This window comes from Denticeps clupeoides, chromosome 11 (assembly GCF_900700375.1).
Source record: "Denticeps clupeoides chromosome 11, fDenClu1.1, whole genome shotgun sequence".
Taxonomy (NCBI): domain Eukaryota; kingdom Metazoa; phylum Chordata; class Actinopteri; order Clupeiformes; family Denticipitidae; genus Denticeps; species Denticeps clupeoides.
The window spans coordinates 12,271,192-12,293,939 of NC_041717.1; the positions used below are offsets into that span (position 1 = coordinate 12,271,192).

Below are 22,748 nucleotides of genomic sequence, written 5' to 3' on the forward strand. Positions count from 1 at the left end.
GGCCACCGCGCCAGTCTTTATTTGTGTTTATTGTTTATTTGTTAAATAAAAACCCCTTCCCAGTATGTCAGACCTCTGCGCTTCCTTCCCCCGTATGTCCGTAGTCGTGACAGTGTGCCTTTATTTTTTTAAGTTTAAATTAATATTATTTCTCTAGAATGATCACATTCTGTACCTCCTTCCCCATCAAACTTCCCTATCAGAAGCTTGACAGACAGGGTGTAAATAACATCTTCTTCCTGTTTTTTCCTGTTCTACAGAACTCTACAGAAGACAGCTGTGCTATGTGAAGAAAATTTGGCCTTAAATTCCTGTCACTCACACACAGACATTACTAAATCTGTGACATAAAGACGCAAAATTTTTATTGAAAGGTCCACAGGATCACAGCACTTACCTTAACACTGTATATGATCAGAGACCCATTACGGAGAGGGTGGAGTCGCACAGATGGCAGGAGGGCTCTACCATCTCTGAGCCAGCGCAACACAGGGGCGGGTTCACCATGGACTGCACAGTCCAGCAAAGCCACGCTGCCCTGGGACACCGTCTGGATGGTATGAGCCTCGCCTCTCAAAGATGGGGGTTCTAATGCAAAAAAAAAAAAAATTATTACCAATCACACATGAAACATAAAACTTAAGTCATTCATTTTACTTATTAAATCCAACAAACATCTCATAAAACATTTTGATATAATAATATGAAGTTTAGGAAACTAACCACTAATTATTCAGACTGATGTAAATGGCTGATGAGTGTGGGGCAGGATTTAGGTTATATTTTGCACATTTACCTCTGATGCGTACAAACGAAAGAGTGCGAATGCTCCCCACGCTGTTCTCTGCCATACAGACGTAGGTGCCGGCATCAGCCATGGTCACGTTCTCGATCAGGAGCGAACTCCGCCCTGATTCATCCACGCTCACCCCTGCAACAAGAGGCACAGCTGAGAAAACAGGCCGTTGCCCTGTTTAGACATAATGGTGGAAAAAACAAGGCCACGTAAGTAAACGTTGCCGTGTGTGATTAACTTTTATACCTTCAATAGGACTGTTGTTTGCCATCCATATTATGTTGGGGGGAGGCTTGCCCTGGGCGTGGCACGACAGTGTTAAACTTTGCCCTTTATTTAACGTCACGTCTCCAGGCAGCTCTTTAAAGGCCGGTCGCATGTTGATAAATAGGCGGGCGTCGTGTCGGACGACGCCGGCCGAGTTGGAGGCAATGCAGGTGAACAGGCCGCCATCACCAGGCTGTCAGGCGCAAATAGAACTTATTTATTATTCACGTCATCAATGTGAAACGGCAGTCCTATTGTGAATAGCTGAGTACCGAAAGTGAGTTAACTTCAGCTAGAAGCTTCAGTCACCTGGGTGTCTCGGGTAAGAATCAGAACTTCACAAGGGTCTCTTTAAATAAAAAAAAAAAATGCTTGAACCGCATGAAGTGAAACTAAGCTACGCTCAGCTACACTCGGCTAACTTTCTACTGTACATAACTATAAACTAGAGGTGCCAAAAAGAGCACTTAAAAATGCATGTAGTAACTGGTTCTTAACTGGTTTAATCAATGCTTTAATGAACAAGGCTCGTTTTTGGTATATTTGTTGATGTACAAAGTTATCCAAAAATTCACCAAAAATCCTGACTACTACACAGGCAGTGGTGGCCTAGCGGTTAAGGAAGCGGCCCCGTAATCAGAAGGTTTCCGGTTCGAATCCCGATCCGCCAAGGTGCCACTGAGGTGGCACCACTGAGCAAAGCACCGTCCCCACACACTGCTCCCCGGGCGCCTGTCATGACTGCCCACTGCTCACTCAGGGTGATGGTTAAATGCAGAGGACAAATTTAACAGTGTGCACCGTGTGCTGTGCTGCTGTGTATCACATGTGACAATCACTTCGCTTAAAAAAAACACACACAAATGTATACACACCTCTGTTCTTTCAATGATAAGCTCTCCTGAGCGCAGGACGGTGAATTTGCCTGGCAGGTTTGGCACCGTTTTCCCATCTTTCTCCCAGCTCACCCTCGGCTCAGGAAAGCCCTGCGCTGAACATGGCAGCAATGCCTGGAATCCCTGGATGACAGACAGCTCCGACTGGGCAGCCGCAATCATGGGTGGCACTGGCAGAGGAAATCCATACAAAATGTTCAGCTTACCCTGTTTTAGGAGGGACCCATTCTTATTAGTCAAACTTGGGGAAATTGACAACACAGACAAGACCCACAACACAGACAAGACCCACAGACAAGATAAGACCCTTGTAATGCACCAGAGGTTTGTAAGACTGTGATCAGATTAACCAAATACTAATCAAATTAGATTTTGTTTTGTCTTTCCATGTATTTGAAGCAGTTTTCGATCAAAAGCTATAGCATTATTGGCTCATGGACCGATCTTGTTATTTATGAATTAATTTCAGTTATTGATTAACTGATGAAAAGGAAGGAAAGGGATTTTTTCAAGCTCTACACTCCAGTGCCACTTCTCTGGATGTAGTCTCTCCCAGCCACTTACCATGCACAGTGAGTCTCATGTCATGGCTAGCCCTGCCGACAGCATTTTGGGCAGAGCAGGTGTAGATACCAGCATCACTACGCTGGCTTGCTGAAATCCTCAAGGTGCCATTGGTGAAGATCCTGAGGTGAGTCCCATCCGCTACCTGACTTCGGTCCTTCTGCCAAGACACCTCTGGTGGTGGCTGCCCATCTGCCCCACACTCCAGAGTGGCTGGCTGGCCCAGCACAGCTACGTATTCCAGCCGAGGGACACTCAGCACTGGGGGAACTGGGGAGAACAGATGCTCTTTTTATATCTGACTTAGTTATAACTTCCTTTATAAATCACAAAAAAAGGGGGTCAAATTAATAAACAATCAGCTGTACCCTGAAGGATGAGACGTGTCCTCCCCATAGCACTTCCTGCTTCATTTTGCGCCAGACACTGATATGTACCAGCATCCCCCAGAGTAACACGAGAAAACTTCAAGGCACCATTGGGAAGGACTGCCAGTCTGTGACCTTAACCCGTAAAAAAAAATTCATTTTGACAACTGTGTAGGAATTAGGCAAAAGCAGCACAGCGTTGCCAGGAAAAGAATGTATACTTGCCAGTTGCTATGGGAACGCCCTCTCTTTGCCACTTGACAGTGGGTCTAGGAAAACCTTGAACTTCACAGGGCAAAACAATCCCATGATGCAATACAACATGCATTTCCTCTGCCATGGGCTTGAGCTCAGGGGGTTCTAAATGTTTGGGAAGAAAAAATAAATGTTTTTGCTATTCCCAAAAAATATAGTGTAAAATAAATGTAAAATCTCACCTTGCACGGTCAGTGTGACGTGTTTATAGGCCACTCCAGCCGGGTTTCGAGCTGCACATGTGTATCTGCCAGCATGGCTGGGAGTTACAGCTGTGATCTCCAGCATCCCTAATTCAGCACAACAAATGACTGTTTACCATATGCTCCCCTACAAAGATCAAGCAGGAGATCTGGTTCTCCTCCTCAGAACTGTTGGCTGATGTTACTATTATTACTTTTGGTTTTTTTTTCCATATTCCTTTCATGGAAGCCAAATGTAATGCTTTTTACTATTTAGTGTTAATAGGAATGTGATAATGGCATGTTTGGATTTGAACAGAGGAGATACCTGTGGGCAAGACCCGGTAAGTTCCTCCACGAGCCCCCATCTGCGCCCCACTCTTGCTCCACGTGACGGTGGGCTCTGGCCGCCCGTTGGCATGACACATCAGGGCAACGGAGGACATTTTAACTGCTGTGACAGTGGTGCCATCGTCCTCTATGGTAGGAGACACTTCAAGACAGAAAAACGACTTTTGAAAGATTGGCATTATGCCTCCGTACAAATAATTTTGCCAAATATTTTGATGGTTTAATTAAACTGACTGCATATTTTCTTCACTAAAATGTATTTTATCAGTATTAATATTTGTGTTAATATTTAGGAAAAGACAAAGAAATCCATTCTAAATAATATATAATTACACATCCCTATGGTATACAGATAATATTGTGCAGTGAATTAGAATGGTTTCTGTTCCATAGACAAGATATGAGTCAACATGCGAATACAACTGATATAGGAAGATATAATCAATGAAGCTGAGGTCGTCTATACCCTGAAGAATGACCTCTATGACCCGGCGCTCTTCCCCACCCTCATTGGTTGCAGAGCATTCAAAATAACCTTCATCCTCTTCTGACGGAGACATGATGACAAGAGAGCCGGAGGAAATGAACCTGCAGGGGGGGTTCGTGTGTTTTATTCATCAAAGGCAGACATGTCACATACACACACGCATACCACACAAGTAAGAAAAAATGTTTTTTGTACCTGTAAGCTCTCGGGTGCTGGTCGGGGTGCAGGGGTGTGCCATTCCTCTTCCAGGTCACTTTGGGTGCCGGTAGGCCTGTACTCTCACAGCTCAGCACTGCTCTCACGCCTTTGGTCACAGTCACATTGAAAGGTCCCGGGCTGATTGTCGGTCCCACTTTAAATATATAAATGAAGACACATTCTCTTTAATTTGTATACATTTATATAGCGTTTATATGACCAAATGTAAAATATATTTTGTTTTACAAAACACATCTGTTTTATATTCAGGCTAGTACGATATGTTCCTTGGTGTTTACCTAGAACACGCAGGTCCATTCCTCTGTGGTCAGAGCCGGCCGCATTGGATGCGGTGCAGTAGTATCGGCCAGCATCCGACACCTGCACAGACTCAATACGCAGGGAACCTTCTGGCAACAGAGTGAACCTGGGTACACAGAAGAGTGTTGACTCACTACAACAATCAGGCATAATTTAACATTACAATGAGGTTGTAGGGTTATTGTTCAGAAAAGAGTAGTTTTGGCCCAGAACAGAATCATTCATTCAACACTGTGTCGATACATTTTTTAGGGAAATGGGAATTTATGTTTTTGACCATCTAGTAGATATTTCTGACTTTTCAAAAATTGACTCAAACTGGGCACAAAATTGATACAATGCCCATTCCATACCATATTTATATATAAAGCACTTTAACACAACTAAGGAGCTGACCAAATTGCTGTACAATAAAATAAGTTAAATTACCAGGAACAGGACAGGACAAAAAGTTAATTAAAATAAAGAATAAAAAGAAAACTGAATAAAATCAAATAAGAGAAACATGCAGCAATTTGGTCAGCTCTTGAATTGAAGCAAGGGGTTGAATAAAACAGAAAATATTTAAGACAACATATTAAAAGAGTTAAGAAAGGACTGCCTAATGAACCACATAAAACACTGCATAAGAACCACCTTGCACTGGGTTAAAAGCCAGGGTGTAAAAAGGAGATTTAAACGCAGTCATCGACGCCGCATGTCTGACACAGATTGGAAGGTCATTGCATAGACATGGGGTGCCCACTGCAAACGCCCTGTCGCCTCTGAGCTTGTAATAAAAAGATCTGAGAGAGCGGGGTGGAGTGTAAGAACGGAGAAGGTCTGACAGATAGGCTGGAGCCGAGCCATTCAGAGATTAAAAAACAAATAAAATCATTTTAAAACGGACAGGGAGGCTAAGATCGCGGTTTTGTGTACCCGCCTGATAGTTAACATTATTATTATATTGTTTTCAGTACAAATGTAACTTCAGGATTGGCATTTTTCAGAATCACCCTGTTTTTACAATGAACCCCAGCTGGAAAATTCCTGCAGCTGGATTTGAGGGCACAAATTGTACAAGTAGACGATGAATGATTGATGATCTCACCTGACACTGCCAGTGACCACAGGGCTACCATCTCTCCTCCACATGACAGTCGAGGACCTCCCTCCCTCCACTTCACATGGCAGGACAGAATCCTGACCGACATGTCCTGTGACCACTGAGCTCCCTTCTCTGATAACTGGTGGCACTGCAGTATGGGACAGAAATAGTTGTCATCAACCCTGACGCATTTACAACAGACATTATTTATTCTGGTCAAGTTATTTTTTTTTCAGTGTAAGCATGAGAGGTCAACGTGAGAACTCACATAGCACCTCCACAGAGAAGAACAGGCTGGAGCTGCCAGCAATGTTGGTCACAACACAGCTGTACTGGCCACTGTCCTGCACCCTTACGTCCTCTACCTCCAGAATCTGCCCATTGGCCAGGCTCTGGACACGTCCGCTGATCTAACAAAACAACACAGTTTCTATGGTTTTGATGACATGGTATTTTTTATGTTTTGTGACTTCATAGTTTTAATGTCATCCATCCTGGTCATCAATTACACAAACTGTCATATTCAAAATTATACCGAACCACCAGTTTTATTCCAACAATTAAATCTCGGACTGTGGCACCAACCTTTTGAGCAGTTTGTCACTATACACAACTCATTTTGGACAAACCTACTCTATAGAGGCTTTTTTTTTTTTTAATAGCTTTGTGTGGATATTTTGTTTACTACATAACCTCATGTATAACTTCTTTGTTTTATGTGAACAGAACAGCAATACATGAATCAATATATGTTATACATAAATAGATTTTAAATATATAACTGACCAATAACCGTCAATGTGATGTCCTCTACAATGTAGTGAAATCTAAATAAAGAATATTGCATTATTTACTAATCTTAATCCCTAATTACTAATAAAACCCAACCTGAAGTTTAACATCATCCTTGTACCACTCAATCATGGGTGGGGGGTCGCTGTTTGTCTGGCACTCCAAGGTCAGGTGACTTTTGGCTGGGACAGACATTGTTCTAATTTCATCCGAACCAATCAGGGTTGGAGGGACTGGAGGAATAAACAAGCATTGGTTCAGACATGTGTGAAAATAAAAAGAGATAAAACAGACAAACAAAATGCAGTGCATTTCTTACCTTGAACCCGAACCCAGTGGTTTCTTCCATCTTCTCCAGCCGGACTGCTTGCCAAACAAGTGTACAGGCCAGCATCATCCACCTGGAACATGCACATGCATTCTAACACACTTTCCTCCATCCATCTGTCCATCAGGTTTACACTCTTATCCAAAGAATTGTGAGAGGAAAGCTAGAGTCTCCAAAATGTCCAGGTCTAAAAAGGAATGATTTTAATCTACCTCAAGAAGCACATCATAAAGGGGTGACAAAGGACGTACTAGAGGAGCGATGGTCAAAATGGCTACTTAGTCCATCTTTCCCCTTGTTCCAAAGGATCTCTCCCATCTAAGCGCTAGCCATGATTTATGTATGTCTGATAGGATTTATGGTCATGGAATCATTGTACCTAAAGTCAGTGTACTAAACGTTCTTGTGTTTGGATTGTGGGAGGTAAATGAATTTTGGATGGAGATTCCACATTGTGTATGCACAGCACCCCTTATTTAAAAAGAAGACCTCATAACCACGGTGTTCTACCTGAACTTTATTGATCCTGAGGATCCGTCCACCTCTCAGCACCAGGTCTGATCTCTCCCCCAGTGGCAGACCATCTTTCAGCCAGCTGAGGGTGGGTGGTGGAAGCCCCTCAGCTATGCACTGAAGCTCCAGTACACTATCCACAGCCACCGTCATCTCCTCAGGGGAGGATGCACTGGAGATTTTAGGAGGGTCTGTGAGAGACATAATCATTTCTTCAAATCGCAATGCTACCTGAATGCAGCCATTTTGCGTTTTCACAGTAGCTCAGAATGGGCAATCGAAACACATTAACTAGTTTTACAGCTCGAATCATAGTAAGAAGTGTGACAATAGAATTTTTTCCTTCAGTGTTTATGATCACAGACACACTGTCTTACCCAGCACAGTAAGGTTGAACGTCTTAGTGCTGCTTCCTGCCTGGTTGCTGGCCACACAACTATAAAGACCACCATCTGACAGGGTGACATCGGGGAGCTCAAAGCGTGTCTCCTGGCCGTCGAGCAGCAGGTTGCGGTGAAGGGCGAGTGGTTGGCCGTCTTTCAGCCATGTCAGCGTGGGAGGGGGAACGCCTCGGGCCTCGCAGGTCAGGGTCACAGCCGACCCCCGCACCACCGTCACCTGCTCGGTGGGCTCTGTCCTGTCCACACCCGGGGGCACTGCTCAGGAAATATACACTGGTTTAAACTACGGTATTAAATGTTAAATTGAAAAGGCATTAAGGACAGATGCAATGCAACAGTTCCAACATACTAGCTTACTTATCCAATCTAAGACTGCATAAATAGCACACACATATATACACACACACACACACACACACACACATATATATATATACACACACACACACACACACACATATATGTGTGTGTGTGTGTGTGTGTGTCAGCGTATATATATATTACTGCTTGTTAAATTACTATCTGTTAAATGTGCCGTTACTGCAAATGAAGTGACCAGTGGTTTGCACCTTGGACCTGCACGTCAAAACTGAGCTCGGCAAGGCCGGCACGACTCCGTGCCACACATGTGTAGACGCCAGCGTCGGAGAGCTGCACTGAGGAGATCCTGCAAGGACAGATGCCAGAGAGGAGTGTCATTAGCTTGCAAATTGCATTTACATTTTACATTTACAGCATTTATCAGACGCCCTTATCCAGAGCGACTTACAATGAGTAGTTATAGGGACAGTCCCCCCCTGGAGACACTCAGGGTTAAGTGTCTTGCTCAGGGACACAATGGTAGTAAGTGGGGTTTGAACCTGGGACTTCTGGTTCATAGGCGAGTGTGTTACCCACTAGGCTACTACCACCTCTTGACCGGAAAACACCCTTGCCCCAGATATGACTTAGTAGCATCAAATATTTATGAAACTAATTAAATTAAAACCTAAAAGTAATTGTTCATTTTCAAGATAAAGGTGTAATAAGACATATTTTGGCCAACATTAATGGATGGTAAGAGACATACATGTTATAGGCTAGGACAGTCTCTCTGACGTACTGTATTCAGAGATTATGTCATGGCAATCAACCAATCACCAGAACCAGCTGATCTAAAGCAAGGGTACAGGGTACATAATACCACACTAGATGACCTGACCTGACCTGAGGATGGAGTCAGCAGATAAAAGACGTGTTCGTGGGGACAGGGGAAGTGGTCGCCCGTTCCTCAGCCAGCTAATCTGCGGTGGTGGGTTGCCAGAAGTTTGGCATTCCAGTGTCACCACGCTGTCCTGGGTGGTCTGCACCTCCCTGGGAGCACTGGTCTCTCCACTTATGGACGGAGGCTCTGTGAGGACATGTAACATCCGAGAGGATTTATAGCCCAGTGCACACTGTTTGCATCTCTGAAGTGTATTTAGGTTGAGTGTCAGCATTACCCAGCACAAACAGGTTGTAGAACTTGCTTTCCTGACCAGCTGGGCTCACGGCCAGACAAGTGTAAGTTCCTGAGTCTTCGGGATGCAGATGCATCAGAGTAAGAGTGGCCCCATCTGCAGAAACGCTGTACACAAACATAAGTAACCGTGTATCGTCAGCTTATCTAAGCGTGCTCCCATCTAAATCAGAGCATGAACACAGGAGTCAGGGATCCTGAACAGTAACGGCTGGAAAAAAACTTACTGGAGTCTGTCCTCATCTCCGCGGAAAGGGGCCAGGGGTACACCGTTCTTCAACCAGCTGACCTGAGGTGTTGGTGTCCCCATCACTCGGCACTCCAAGCTCAGCTCCTCGCCCACAGGGGCACTCACGTCTGATGGATGCTCTGAGTCCAAGATGGTGGGTGAAACTGTGCAGACAAGCAAAAAAATAAATCAAAATCAGGAGATTTTGAACAAAATAAATAAGACTGTCAATTGTTAAATGACTGTCAAACAAAACCTGAATGTATATTTCATTCAAAATAGCAGTACCAGGTGCCTGACAATATAATAAAAATCAACGATTAGACAAAAGGAAATTTGCAATTTACTTAACATTGTTAACTAAAATATGTATATAAAACATTATATAAAATAGCAACATTATCATAGTATAATATTTTTTCAGTCCACTGCTAATTAGATTAGTTATTAGAATGAATACTTTAGACTGGCAGCATAAAGGAAAACATTAAACAGGATCTCAGGCCTCCAGTATTAAACCTGAAAAAACACGGAGTTCAGACAAAATACCCAGTGGCACATTGAACAAAAGCTGAAGGAGAACTGAAACTCTGCACTGCAGAACCAGAACCTACAGTCTTAACAGTAATACACAGTAATTCATCATCAGAGAGGGGCTGAGGGTGGTGGTGTGATTTGTTACCCTGTACAGTGACGGAGTAGTTCTTCTGAGTCTGGCCCTCTGTGTTCTTGGCCACGCAGGTGTAGGTGCCAGCATGAGAGAGCTGGAGGGGGCCGAGCTCCAACCTGTTGCCCCTCACAGACCACTGCCACTGTAGACTGGTCTCTGTGAACAAACACACACACACACACACACACACCCGCATTCAATTAGCTAACTTTTAAATAAGAGTGAGAAATACAAATGGATACATATGGCCATTAGTATAATTAAAAATATGAATGATATCACATTAATTAAACAGATTGATTTAATTTATATAAATTAATTACATGGAATTGAATTAAAGACAATAAATAACTTAAAATATTTTAAACCTCACTCAAGTTATCAGAGAATAGGGGTTTCACAAGTAACCTAAATATATTCAATTTAATAATGTCAGATACTGTTAATAGTAATGATTTCACTTGGCAAAATGTGCTTTCTGTACATTTTTCATTCACTTTCTGCCAATTTTGTGCAAATCAAAACATACAAAGGCAGAACTGTACAAACATGCATTTGTTTATATTAATTATTCTCTTTTATTGTAAGCAAGCATAAATGGAACATCACATCACAATTATTAATAACCCATTTTTAGAGTGGTAATGTAACACTTATTACATTATACTAAGTTCCACTAACCTATAGGTGTGCCATCCTTCAGCCAGGATATGCTGGGCACTGGTACACCAGTGGCCTCACACAACAGGGTGACATGGGAGCCCAGGTTCTGGGTGACCGACTCATGCAGATGACCCTCCAGGACAGGTGGCACTATATGTGATGAGTGAATGTATAATGTCAGCCATGTACATGGGGATCCAGAAGATACCCTCTGGTGACAAGATTAAAAAACGCTCTGGTCTTTGCAGTTATTATAAGTATTATTTTTTTCCGTGTGATTCTGTGTGTGAGTAGACAAAGCGCAAAGTTAAAAAACAAATGCCTCACCATGCACAGTTATCTTGAATGTGCGGTCCACTTGTCCAGCAATGTTGGACACTTTGCAGGTGTATATACCACTGTCAGCCACCTTTGAAGCAAAAAATATATGGATACCTAAATATTCCATGTTTCTGCTGTTTGTCTGTTTTGGTCTTGATTATTAAGCAAATACCACATTTTCACATGTACTTTGAGAGAAACAAAATATAAAACAGTACAGCACAGTAAACTGTCCACCATGTGCAGGGCCTGGGTACCTGAATCCCATGGATTTCCAACAAGTGGAGCTCTAGTTTCGACCCGGCAGCCGGGGCCAGCTGTAACCCATTCCGGTACCACGTGACCTCAGGTTCAGGCACGCCGTGGGCGTCACAACGGAGGGTGACAGACGAGCCTCGCTGAGGGGTCATGACCTCTGACTCATACTCCTTCCGGGGCTCAAGGACGGGTAGGACTGCAGAGGGGGGTTGGGAAGATTATTCATTATTCTATAATGTATCTAGGATCTATTTATCAAAAATATGTTGAGGTTATTCTGTGGGGAGTATGTTCAGACCGTAGACACTGAGCAGGATGCTCCTCTGCACCTGACCAGCCGTGTTGGTGGCCGTGCAGACATACTGCCCTGCGTCTTCCTTCCGAGCTCGGGGCAACTGTAGCATCTGTCCACCTGGACAGCAGGAGAAGGCTGGCATTAAGCCCCTTTCACAGCCCATCATTTTTTACAGTAGACAACCAGGTAGTCCATTCACCCAGTAGTTTAAGGGAATTCCACATTTTAAGAAAAGCCATCAAGATGTTCTAGAGATTCACAAAATGTTAGATCACAGTCACCTTGAACTTTGAGTACCAAGATCATAAGAGCCTACAAACATAAGATAATTATAGTTCGTCCCATCAAAATTATTTAAAGTGAGTTAAACTTTGAAAGAATCTTGGACAATGCATGGGGCAAATCCTTCATGTTGTGACTTTGTAAGTAAGCATATGGACTTGTTAACCTACATAACACCACACCTTTGTCTCATTTGCTCAAGGTAATGGATATTAAATCTAGTTTACCTAACCTTTGCTTTTAAGACATGAATACTTGACTTTTTTTAAGCACCAAAATTGAACTAGCTCATCTTTGCAATGTGAACATCCAGCTTTCTCCTCCAACAGCCAGTAGTTTGTAATTATAAACTTTTTGCATGTACCTGGCATGATGTGGATGCCTGTGCTAAACTGCAGCAGCTGTCCATCTCTGGTCCAGGTGATCTCAGGTTGGGGATAGGCCTGGACATCACACAGCAGCGAGACCATGTGCCCCTCCACCACACTCACCTCCTCTTCCCGCTCACCAATCATCCTAGGTGGAACTGGGTGTAGAGAAAATGTGATAATTTATTAATGTGATGTGATAAAAGTACACCTACATTTTAGAAAAACTTCTACAAAGTTGTACTATGTAGTAAACCTATGTGCTGCACAGTTGTGACAGGTGACACACTTACCTTGTACTGAGAGAGTGAAGAGCTTCTCCACAGTCCCCACCCTATTCTCTGCTACACACTGGTAGCCGGCCATGTCAGATACTTGTACACTCACAATCTGTGGGGAACATAAAATAATTGTTGAATACAACACAATAAAAGAACTACAGATACTGTATAAAGCAAGGACTAATCCAGGACAGATTAAACCTTTTAAGATGTGGACAAAAAGAACCTGTAAAACGTCAAATTTTATGAAATATTTTTGATGCTATGCTGAGAATTTTAATTGTATTTAATTAAGTATGTATTGTGTGAGAGAGTACAGGGGAATTCTGAGCCTCACTTGCAGCTCCTTGCCCTCCTCCAGGATTTGGTGGTTGGGTCCACTGAAGAGGGGCAGGCCGTCCCTCAGCCAGGAAACAGCCGGTGCGGGGTTGCCTGTGACGTCACAGCGCAGAGAGACGGTGCTGTTCACCACAGCATTTACATCCTCCATGAAGGCCTCAGACTGACCAGAGATAACAGGGGGGACTGCAAACAGGACATGGTAGAACCTTAAATCTGGACATGAAAAACCACTACAAAAACACTTCATTTTTGTCCTGAAGCTTAAAATCCATTTAATTTATATAAATTATTATGCCCACAAGGGAATATTATATAGGTTTATTCTTCTCAAAATGCATGAAAATCAGATTAACTTTAATACTCAGCTGTGATGGCACATCAATGACATTTAAGAAAGCACGATTGTGGAGACAAACAACAAAACCGAATGTAGTTTTTACCCAGAACTTCCAGTCGATAGTGCATGCGGTCCTCTCCTGCTTCATTCACTGCCTGGCAAGTGTATTTCCCAGCATCCTCCACCCGGACACGTGGAATCTGAAGGGTCTGACCTCCTGAAACCATAAGGCATATAGTTTTTTTCATGTAGTAAAACTTATCTGTCACTTGGATGTATATTTATGGTTTACCGTTGGCAGAGAAGTTAGGCTGACACCTTGGACTTCAAACCACTAATAATTTAGTAGGCTCTACAAAGAAATTGAATCTTCTATTGAATCAAGATATGAAGATGCTTTTTTTAATAGTGGTCTGTCTCACTTGCCCTGAGTAACCTGAATAAGTCATAAAAAGTTGACCATCTTCTGCTGCATAATTAGTAATTGTTCAGCTTCCAATAAATATTATTTGTATTGTATATGTATTTCCATTCTCAAGAATTAGCTGCAGGGCATAAACTTCTTTTGTCAGCAAAAAAAAACTCTTCTACATTCACCACAGAATTCATCATTATTTGACCCCAAGCGTACACATAGTATTTCATCCAGTGGGTGTTTTCAGATATTAAAATTGAATATCATTTTAAGGTTTTAACAAAACACTTACATTTACATTTTACAGCATTTAACCAACTCCCTTATCCAGACCGACTTACAATCAGTAGTTACAGGGACAGTCCCCCTGGAGACACTCAGGGTTAAGTATCCGGCTCAGGGATTTCTGGTTTTACCCACTAGGCTACTAGCAGCCTGCTTAAATACATCGCTGAAAAAATACTTATATTTAATATGCTCATGATTACCCACAAATATTCTCCTAAATAAAAATATAGGTTGTCAAGGGAAGCCTATATTTGTATATTGTCCACTTCGGCTTCCAAAAACCTATATTTCTGACAAAAAGAAAGACTTGGAAGGGGCACACATAATCTCATGTTGATACATCTAAGCCTAAAAATGACCTCGGATGCAGATATACAGGATACGTCATCACTCACCTGGCAGGAGCACTACTCCATCAGAGCTGGACAGCTTGCGCCCGTGCCTGTACCAGCTCAGCCGCGGTGTGGGGATGGCATTGCTTTCACAGGACAAGCTGATGGGATGACCCAGCACCACCTCCCGTCTCTCGGTCATCTCCTCCTCCCTGTCTATGTCTTCGCCATCTTCCTCCAGACTGAGTGTCCAGCCTGCCACTCCATTATTCACTCGTTGGAAAACTGGGGGAACTACAGTGGGAAAAGGCTCACAAACATGGAATTCAACAATTCAACACCACTAAGATGTTAAAAATACGTTCAAATTTCTGGGAAAGTATTTTCATAATCTAGTCATCTTTATGTAAGAGAACAATTGAACCTACACCATACATTTCTATTTTTTGGGTCCCCCCTCCAGATATAATTCTTAAGATGTCTCAAGCCAAGGTGGTAGCTTTCGCCTCATTATAGGCCAGAAAACTTATTCTGCTGTTGTGGAAATCAGACAAACCCGCCCTTTGTTTGGATCAAGAAAATGCTCTCCATATTGCAGTTGGAAAAACTGCGATGCAGTCAAGCTAATTGTCAGGAAATGTTCAAGGAGTTTTGGTCACCATTTTTTGATTATGTTAAATCATCCAGTTTAAGTCCAGCATAGGCATGTAATTTCCTAATGCATATACAAAGTACAACACTACAACACTGAGAGGAGACTGCTTCCCTTCCCTCTGTTCTTAATACATTTATTTAAAATACTTATTTATTTATATGTTTATTTATTTTTCTCTTTGCTGTTTGACGGGTGGGGTTGAGGGTGGTGGGTGGATATTGGTCAACAGTTTGTTGTTGGAAAATTGAAAATTTGTTGACCAATATACAATAAATAAAAATACATAAAAAATATGTATATTCTATACTAGAATTCTATCTAAAAAAATTTTTACAAACAATTTTAGAACAATTATTAGAAAAATTACATAATTAGAGCTGTGGTAATCACTGTGGTAATCAAGAGAAAGTATTCTCTTATTTTCAAAATTAAGCCATTAAGGACTACATGTATTGATTTTATGATGGATTTTGGGACTTTATGAATACTTAGTATACACAAGACAAATGAGACCTCTGAAAGCACTGACCCTGAACAGAAACTTGGAAGTCTCTCTTGTCCTCTCCGACTTTGTTGGTCACCACACATGTGTACTGTCCCTCGTGATACAGCATGGCCCTGTCAACCTGTAGCTGCCGGCCATTTTCCAGGATTCCAGGGTGAGAGCTGCCTGTCACCAGCTAGAGATGCCACAAGCAAGACATCACGAAAGACAAATGGACAAATGTGGGTTTAATACACTCAGAATAGATTAGTCAACGATTATTGAAGTGTATCAGTGTTCTTAAGATCATGAATAATACCTGGACTGCTTAATTAACTAAGCTGTGAAGCATGATCTGCATACAAGGAAATATTTGAAACTGGAAGCAGACTAATAGTCAAATTGAATGCATTTGTAGTTCTACCCTGTAAGTCAACATGTACAATAAAGTGTAGACTAACCTGCCCATCTTTGAACCACTGTGTGCTTGGCTCAGGAAAACCTTTGGCTAAACAGGAAAGGGTCAGCGTCCCGTTGATCCGAACTTTTTCCTCTCTCTGACCAAAGTCTACCGAAGTGCTCTCCCCTCCTTCTATCTGTGGAGGAACTAAAGAGGAGAATCAGTTTCCTTCTGATACTTCAATACTGTGAAAGAAATGAAGACTTATTCTGTTTCTGCAGCATCTCGGTTTTGCTTACCCAGAATGCTCAGCGTGTAGTCCTTGTGAACTGTGCCTGCAGGGTTGGTTGCCCGGCAGGTGTACAGCCCGGCGTCGTCTGCCCCAACCGCCCCAAGACGCAGGGTCTGTCCCCCATGGGTGTATGTGCGCTGGGCACTGGACACAATGACCTGGTTGTCCTTCAGCCAGGTAATGCTGGGTTGGGGGGAGCCTTCCACATCACAGGTCAGTAAGGTGGGGAAGCCCAGTACCACAGACAACACAGAGCTCTCAGCAGAGCCACGGATGGAAGGCGGAGCTGCGAGGGAGGAGTTCAGTAGTAAAAACCATGACGGGACTGATAAGGAATGAGACAATAACAGTGCAATACCACCCTTCTCAATGCCCAATTAGCTTCTGCAACAGCAATGAAATACGAACGGTTTTCTATGTCTTGTAATTAAATCAGTAAAGGACCTGCCAGCACATAATGCAAAGGAAGCTTGAAATTTCATTTCAAACTTCTCCCTTTTGTGAGCTCACTCCCACGTCCCATCTTTTTGTGCGTTGCACGAAGATGAAATTAGGAATCATCTGAGTATCTGGCACATTCCTTGATTCAAAATGCAAGGATACAAAACACCTTGTGCTGCGCCTAGCGCCTGGACCAAAAGTAAAGCCCTTTTTGTCTGACTACACCATATGAGTGTCACTATCAGTCACTATCAATGTATGATACAAAAGCAATAATGAGTTCATGTATTTGCCTATATTTAACCACAGCTGAATATTTAAAACAATAAGCAGTCCCATAAAATAAACGAGACTAAAAAAATCTCATTATAATAAGTCTAATAAGTGAGGACAGAACACTGCACAGATATTTTCACATTCCAATGCATAATTGTCCTCGAGATGAGTGGTTTGTTGTATATCTGTACATGGGCGGGGCATGATTACCCTGGACACTCAGTCTGTACTGGCGCATCTGGGTTCCCGCGCTGTTGCTGGCCACACACTGGTAGAGACCCTGATCTCTCACCCTAACCGACCTGACCTTCAGCACCTGCCCCTGCTGCAGGAACTCAACGTGGGGGTCACCGCTACGAGATAGGACCCTGAGAGACAGCCAGAAAGAAGGAGGAGACCGACAATTTTATTATGTGGACAATTAGTGAAGTGAAAGTGAAACGATTGTCATTGTGAAACACTGCAGCACAGCACACGGTGACACAACGAAATGTGTCCTCTGCTTTTAACCATCACCCTTGGTGAGCAGTGGGCAGCCATGACAGGCGCTTTGCTCAGTGGCATCTTGGCGGATCGGGATTCAAACCGGCAACCTTCTGATTACGGGGCCGCTTCCTTAACCGCTAGGCCACCACTGCCCCAAATATAGGTCTGAGTGAGGTGCTCAGCATTCTATGATTCAATTTTAATAATATGGGTTGTTTGAGAAATGAAGCACCCATGTGACTTTGTTTCTTCGTTAGGAATGCACTCACTCTCCGTCGTGAGTCCACTCCACTTGAGGAGGCGGGTGTCCGCTCACCCGACACTGCAGCTCCGCCTCCTGACCAACCACCACAGACAGATCCTGAACCCCACCTGAGCCTGAGATCACCGGGGGCACTGTGTATACAGAGATGATCACGTAGCACACAAACATGCACACAACATCATCCAAATGCACACACACAAAAGCTCGAATCCAATCAAACAAACTATAGCAACACTGGTTTACTACAGTACAATGAAAAAGGTAGTATTGGCGAGACGTGTCAAGAATTAGATGCAAAATAAAAATAAATACAAAGAAAAAGGTTTACATTTATATTCATTGCACTTGACTTACATCAATAAAATCTCATGTTTATTTGTATATTTATTTGAATAGACAGACAGTCAGACAATAAGTCATCTTTAGAACAACACCACCATTCATCTCACCTTGCACCACTATGCCGTAGTCCCTCCTGGCCTCGCCGGCCACGTTGCGGGCCAGGCAGGAGAACCGACCGGCGTGTTCCGCCTGCACTCGGTAGATCGTCAAGAGCCGCTGGCCGTTCTGGATGTACACGCCTGGGGTTTCCATCACCTGAATGTTCAAGCCCAGATATTACTAACACTAACCAACCAGTAGGTGGCATTATGATGCAGGATTTGAATAAAACTCTGGAGATGACTGAAAAAGACAGGAAAACTAAAGGTCAGCTACACATTTTGAGGCAATGAAGGCTAATATAGAAAAGCCCTGATGCAATTCAAAAGAACAAAATAAAGGTTCAGAAGAACTTCACGTCTCCAGTTTCTAGAATGAACTAGTTTATGGTTTAATACATACAGGTTTTCCATCTTTGGTCCATGTGATTGAGGGAGAGGGGATCCCGAAAGCGTCGCACCCCAGACTGAGTGGCTGTTTCAAGGTGACAGTCAGGTTCACTGACTGGCCATCATCCTGGATTTCTGGAGGAACTAAACAAATGGAGTGATAATTGATGTAGCACACTTGCCTAACTGCAACCTTAAATGAACAGTTTCATCGTCTACCTCACCATTGATTTTCAGTCGGGTCTTCCTCTCCACGGACCCAGCTTCATTGGTGGCCACACATTTAAAGTCGCCGCTCCGGTTGGCCGATGCTGAGACAATGACCAAAGCACCGTCAGGTGAGATGGTGAGCCCAAGCTCTGGTCGGTCCAGGTGAATCTCTAGGCCATTTTTGAACCAGCGCACCTTGGGCTGAGGAGAACCTTTGGTAAAAAAAAAATAAAAATATGAGATCAATGAGACCAATCAGGAGTGCGATAAATAAAGATGCTTCTCCTCTCCTCAACAGTAGGGGGCAAAGCAGATGTTACATCTATCCACAGGAAGGAACGACTGCAGATGAGTGGCGATACAGACTCAAGTCAAGTCAGCTTTATTGTCAATTCTGCCACATGTACAGGACATGCAGAGAATTGAAATTACGTTACTCTCTGACCCATACAAGTAACATTAAATACAAAAACAGTAACAGTAACATTGAATACAAAGTATAAATACAATAAAAAAAAAAACACAATATACAATTTTAAAAACACCATATACAAATAAGGGCACATGGTGGAGAGTGCAAAAACCATGTAAGACTGTCAAGGTCAAAAAGAAAGAAAAAAGAACGATGGACCTGGAGAATGGGGACTGATTTAGAGAGGTCGGGATGTGCGGCTGGAAATAGACGCGAGAGTCCAGAGAAAAGAGGAGGGACCAGGAGCAACAGGCCAGCAGTCCAAAAGCTGAGACGAACACCAACAAGCCTGTCTAGAAAGGCCCTTAAGCAGATGTGTAAAGACTTTCACGGAGCATCAGGAGGGGGGGGTTGAGGGGGTGCGAGAACCTCAACTTCCTCCAACACCCAACTGCAGAGTAAAAGGCTGTTTTCTTGGCAAATGGATTGTCGCTTCTGTTTATTTACTCTTCTTCATTCACTGAGTTCAGTCTCAAGGCATTCCATGTTCAGAAAGGCACGGAGGTCCTGGGTGACGGTTCCAACACATGTTTACAGTTTGTAAGGGAAGTCACGTTTACTATTAACCCAGAGGATTGGGGTGAAATAGGTACAGATGTGATGTGCTGACGTGGACTGCTTTAATGAGGAATCCGGTGGTTGTCTGTGAGAAACCACAGACGCATGTCCGGTGACTTCATGCAGGTGTTTAATTGGAGATAAAGGATGACGTGAGGCAACATGTCAGCGTTTCAACGTGTTTCCACCGACTTGCATTCCGGAGGTGGCAGTTGACGGGTTTGCGCACCAAACGCTTGATAACATCCAAGCTGTGGAACTGAGCAGGAGAACCGCAGTAGTAAAAAATAAAGCTGCACCGAATCCTCGCACAGCCAGAAAGAATACCGACATACAAAGAGCTCGCACCAAAACGACTCCCGTGTGAGGTAAATTGACTGCAAACCAAGTTGGATTAAATTTGTCTTTTTTTTTGTGAACAAATGTTCACATTTCCGACCTGACTGAATTTAGCAGGTTGCTAAGGAACACAATGTCGTTATGATTTTTATCATTATAAGTATTATATTAGAGACTCAAACTGTCAAATATCAGTATTGTATATTATGAAAAAACAACAATTGCAAAGATCAAGAATGATCTCCAGATGAAGTTGGAGTAGAAGACCAGCGCCTTAGATTGAAACAAGCTGAGGCAGCGACCAAAGACAGTGTTTAGCACTCTATGCTTGAACAGCTTGAACATTTTGAACAGCTTGTAAATGAAAAAGAAGATGATTCATTAAAGATGTTGAAAAGGCATTACAATAATGAATATAATAATAAATAATAATACAGTGTGATAAAGAAAGCACAAAAATATTTTTTGTCTAGCTTTCATCCTGCTTTTTCTGTATTTATTTTGTTAGTTTTGAATCTTGCATATGATTAATTGCATATTATTTGTATTTCACTCATGTGAGTATACACATTTTTACTATTTTTGTAATGTGTTTTTATATGGTTTTGTCATCTCTGTTTTTAGTTCAGATGAACAAGAAGTTTTAAAAGGTCAGAATTAGAATATATTGGTCGAGAGTTCATATGGGTCAGTTCTTCAGCCTCATTCTTCATATCACTGCAACGTCACAGCCAGTGACGTGGCTTTACATCCTACATACTCAGTATCTGTCATGTTCTCTGGTCAGTGAGGCCCTCATCTACCTCCTACTGTTGCCTGAGGAGGTACTTGCATAGTCCTACATGAGCGGTTCCTCACAAGATGCTCCTCAAGAAGGTTCTAATACTCCAGACTCCGCTCAGTAAAGAGTCCCAGAGGAGCCGCCCTCTTGTTAAGATCCCTGCCTCTTCCTTGCTGCACTCCAGACATGTCAGTCCATTATATGCCAGCAGCAGCCTGTAATTAGGATTCCTCTCTCAGCAGGCCTCAGCACAGAAGAAAGCAGATGTGACCCTCTGAGGCACCAGGCAGAATGAACTTCCAGCTGTTGCTCCGAACATCCACCAACCCCCGCCGCACCGTCCATCCACAAACACGAGCTGTTGCCATGGAACACTTTCAAACACCTAACCAACATGCAGGGCATGAGAAGAAGAATCACATCCTCGTCCTATGTGTGCAAAATCACAGGTTTACATCACTATTGCCATCACCTTGTCCCCAGATTGCTCCCAGGTGACTGTACCAGAAATTAGTGGGACAATATCATAGGCTTAAAAAATGAATGAGTCAGAGGGGGAATGCCGACAGTGCCCCTTCAAACCCATACAGTCACACACACCAGACAAGCGGGTGTACAGGGACAGTCTCCCTGGAGCAACTTAGGGTTAAATGTCTTGTTCAGGGACACAATGATAGTAAGTGGGATTTGAACCTGGGTCTTCTAGTTCATAGGCGAGTTTGTTACCCACTAGGTTACTACCACCCCTACTACTTCCCACAATCATAACAATTAGGGGTGTTAGAAAATATTGATACATTTTTTTGTGTTGATATTGTATCAATACAGGGACATAAAATATCAATATTTTTGGATACAAAGCTATGGCTCAGTCCTCTACACGCACCACACCAGCCTTAGATAACTGATTGGGGGCAAACATTAAAATTCCGTTCTGAGTTAAGTTTTTTGGGCTGAATTATTCATGTAATATCATCTCTGTTTTTACATTTTCACTAAACTGTAGAATATCACAATATGTACAGTATCACAATATATTGTGATATAATCGTATCGTGATCCATGTATCGTAAGATCCTTGCCAAGAATCACCCCCATTAACAATCCTCCTAACCTTAAAAACCACTCATAGTTTTATGGAGAAAAACAATCAGTCTGTGCTTCAGAGGATCTGACTACTGGCTGCACATTGAACAAGACCACCTCTAGTCATCAAAACGTAATCAGTTGATCACTTCATTGGGTTTCAATAACAGGACACCAGCAGGTTAAAAGGGTAAAAGGACAAATGAGAGAATGGGGACACATTTACAACAATGACAACAATCAAGGTAATCAGGACAAAGCAAACACGAAAACCCAAAAAAGAATTGAGCAGGGTACCATCACCACAGACTGCTCCTGGGTTAAATCCAGTGGACAAATTCTGTTGTGTGCACCATGTGCTGTGCCATGTGCTGTGTATCACAATGACAAAACAATCACTTTCACTTTTTTTAAACTTTCATTCTTCTCACCTTTGGCATGGCAGGGGATCACAACCTTGCTGTTCACCACTCTCTCCATCACAATCTCCCCCGGATCCTCAAAATAAGGCGCTTCTAAAGAATCCCAAAAGGAGACACGTGCCGAATAAATGTGGGTCAGGGGTCAGTGTTATGGTCAACATGTGGCCAGTGAAAACCATGTTCTACTTGACTGGATAAACTATAAAGACAAAAACCGACTGAACTGGGCCACGTTTTTTTCGCAGTAAGAGGTCAGTTGCGGTCATTTGAAGGTGGCTTCAATAAAAAAAATGATTTCAGTGTGGTCAAATAGTTTAAATACATTTGCAGCCAATTAAATAGCACCGGGCTGCTGGACTACACACC

General features: G+C 42.8%; 1 protein-coding gene and 1 long non-coding RNA gene across 3 annotated transcripts in view; one reads left to right on the plus strand and one right to left on the minus strand.

Moving 5' to 3' along the window:
- hmcn2 (hemicentin 2) overlaps nt 1–22,748 on the minus strand; it is a 53,779-nt gene that overhangs the window by 7,609 nt on the left and 23,422 nt on the right. For both annotated transcript variants that reach the window (XM_028995913.1, XM_028995912.1), the window contains exons 24-65: nt 22,748; nt 22,392–22,475; nt 18,739–18,936; nt 18,528–18,658; nt 18,134–18,281; nt 17,689–17,815; nt 17,144–17,301; nt 16,224–16,502; nt 15,986–16,131; nt 15,570–15,720; nt 14,449–14,679; nt 13,454–13,567; nt 13,009–13,196; nt 12,684–12,780; nt 12,387–12,548; nt 11,744–11,857; nt 11,445–11,641; nt 11,194–11,275; nt 10,885–11,016; nt 10,216–10,359; nt 9,532–9,697; nt 9,288–9,412; nt 9,013–9,196; nt 8,376–8,473; nt 7,783–8,061; nt 7,403–7,596; nt 6,884–6,965; nt 6,661–6,797; nt 6,041–6,182; nt 5,776–5,920; nt 4,664–4,791; nt 4,362–4,518; nt 4,146–4,267; nt 3,657–3,821; nt 3,329–3,436; nt 3,117–3,251; nt 2,892–3,026; nt 2,524–2,793; nt 1,939–2,129; nt 1,043–1,256; nt 797–931; nt 398–588 (exon numbers count right to left, since the gene is read on the minus strand). The exon at nt 22,748 is cut by the window's right edge. In XM_028995913.1, coding sequence (XP_028851746.1) covers nt 398–588; nt 797–931; nt 1,043–1,256; nt 1,939–2,129; nt 2,524–2,793; nt 2,892–3,026; nt 3,117–3,251; nt 3,329–3,436; nt 3,657–3,821; nt 4,146–4,267; nt 4,362–4,518; nt 4,664–4,791; nt 5,776–5,920; nt 6,041–6,182; nt 6,661–6,797; nt 6,884–6,965; nt 7,403–7,596; nt 7,783–8,061; nt 8,376–8,473; nt 9,013–9,196; nt 9,288–9,412; nt 9,532–9,697; nt 10,216–10,359; nt 10,885–11,016; nt 11,194–11,275; nt 11,445–11,641; nt 11,744–11,857; nt 12,387–12,548; nt 12,684–12,780; nt 13,009–13,196; nt 13,454–13,567; nt 14,449–14,679; nt 15,570–15,720; nt 15,986–16,131; nt 16,224–16,502; nt 17,144–17,301; nt 17,689–17,815; nt 18,134–18,281; nt 18,528–18,658; nt 18,739–18,936; nt 22,392–22,475; nt 22,748 — 6,387 coding nt within the window. The remainder of the gene's footprint in view (nt 1–397; nt 589–796; nt 932–1,042; nt 1,257–1,938; nt 2,130–2,523; nt 2,794–2,891; nt 3,027–3,116; nt 3,252–3,328; nt 3,437–3,656; nt 3,822–4,145; nt 4,268–4,361; nt 4,519–4,663; nt 4,792–5,775; nt 5,921–6,040; nt 6,183–6,660; nt 6,798–6,883; nt 6,966–7,402; nt 7,597–7,782; nt 8,062–8,375; nt 8,474–9,012; nt 9,197–9,287; nt 9,413–9,531; nt 9,698–10,215; nt 10,360–10,884; nt 11,017–11,193; nt 11,276–11,444; nt 11,642–11,743; nt 11,858–12,386; nt 12,549–12,683; nt 12,781–13,008; nt 13,197–13,453; nt 13,568–14,448; nt 14,680–15,569; nt 15,721–15,985; nt 16,132–16,223; nt 16,503–17,143; nt 17,302–17,688; nt 17,816–18,133; nt 18,282–18,527; nt 18,659–18,738; nt 18,937–22,391; nt 22,476–22,747) is intronic.
- LOC114799354 (uncharacterized) lies at nt 103–6,339 on the plus strand. Its single transcript, XR_003751223.1, has 4 exons — nt 103–557; nt 856–1,005; nt 3,648–3,811; nt 4,073–6,339. It is a non-coding gene; the product is annotated as an uncharacterized LOC114799354 (long non-coding RNA).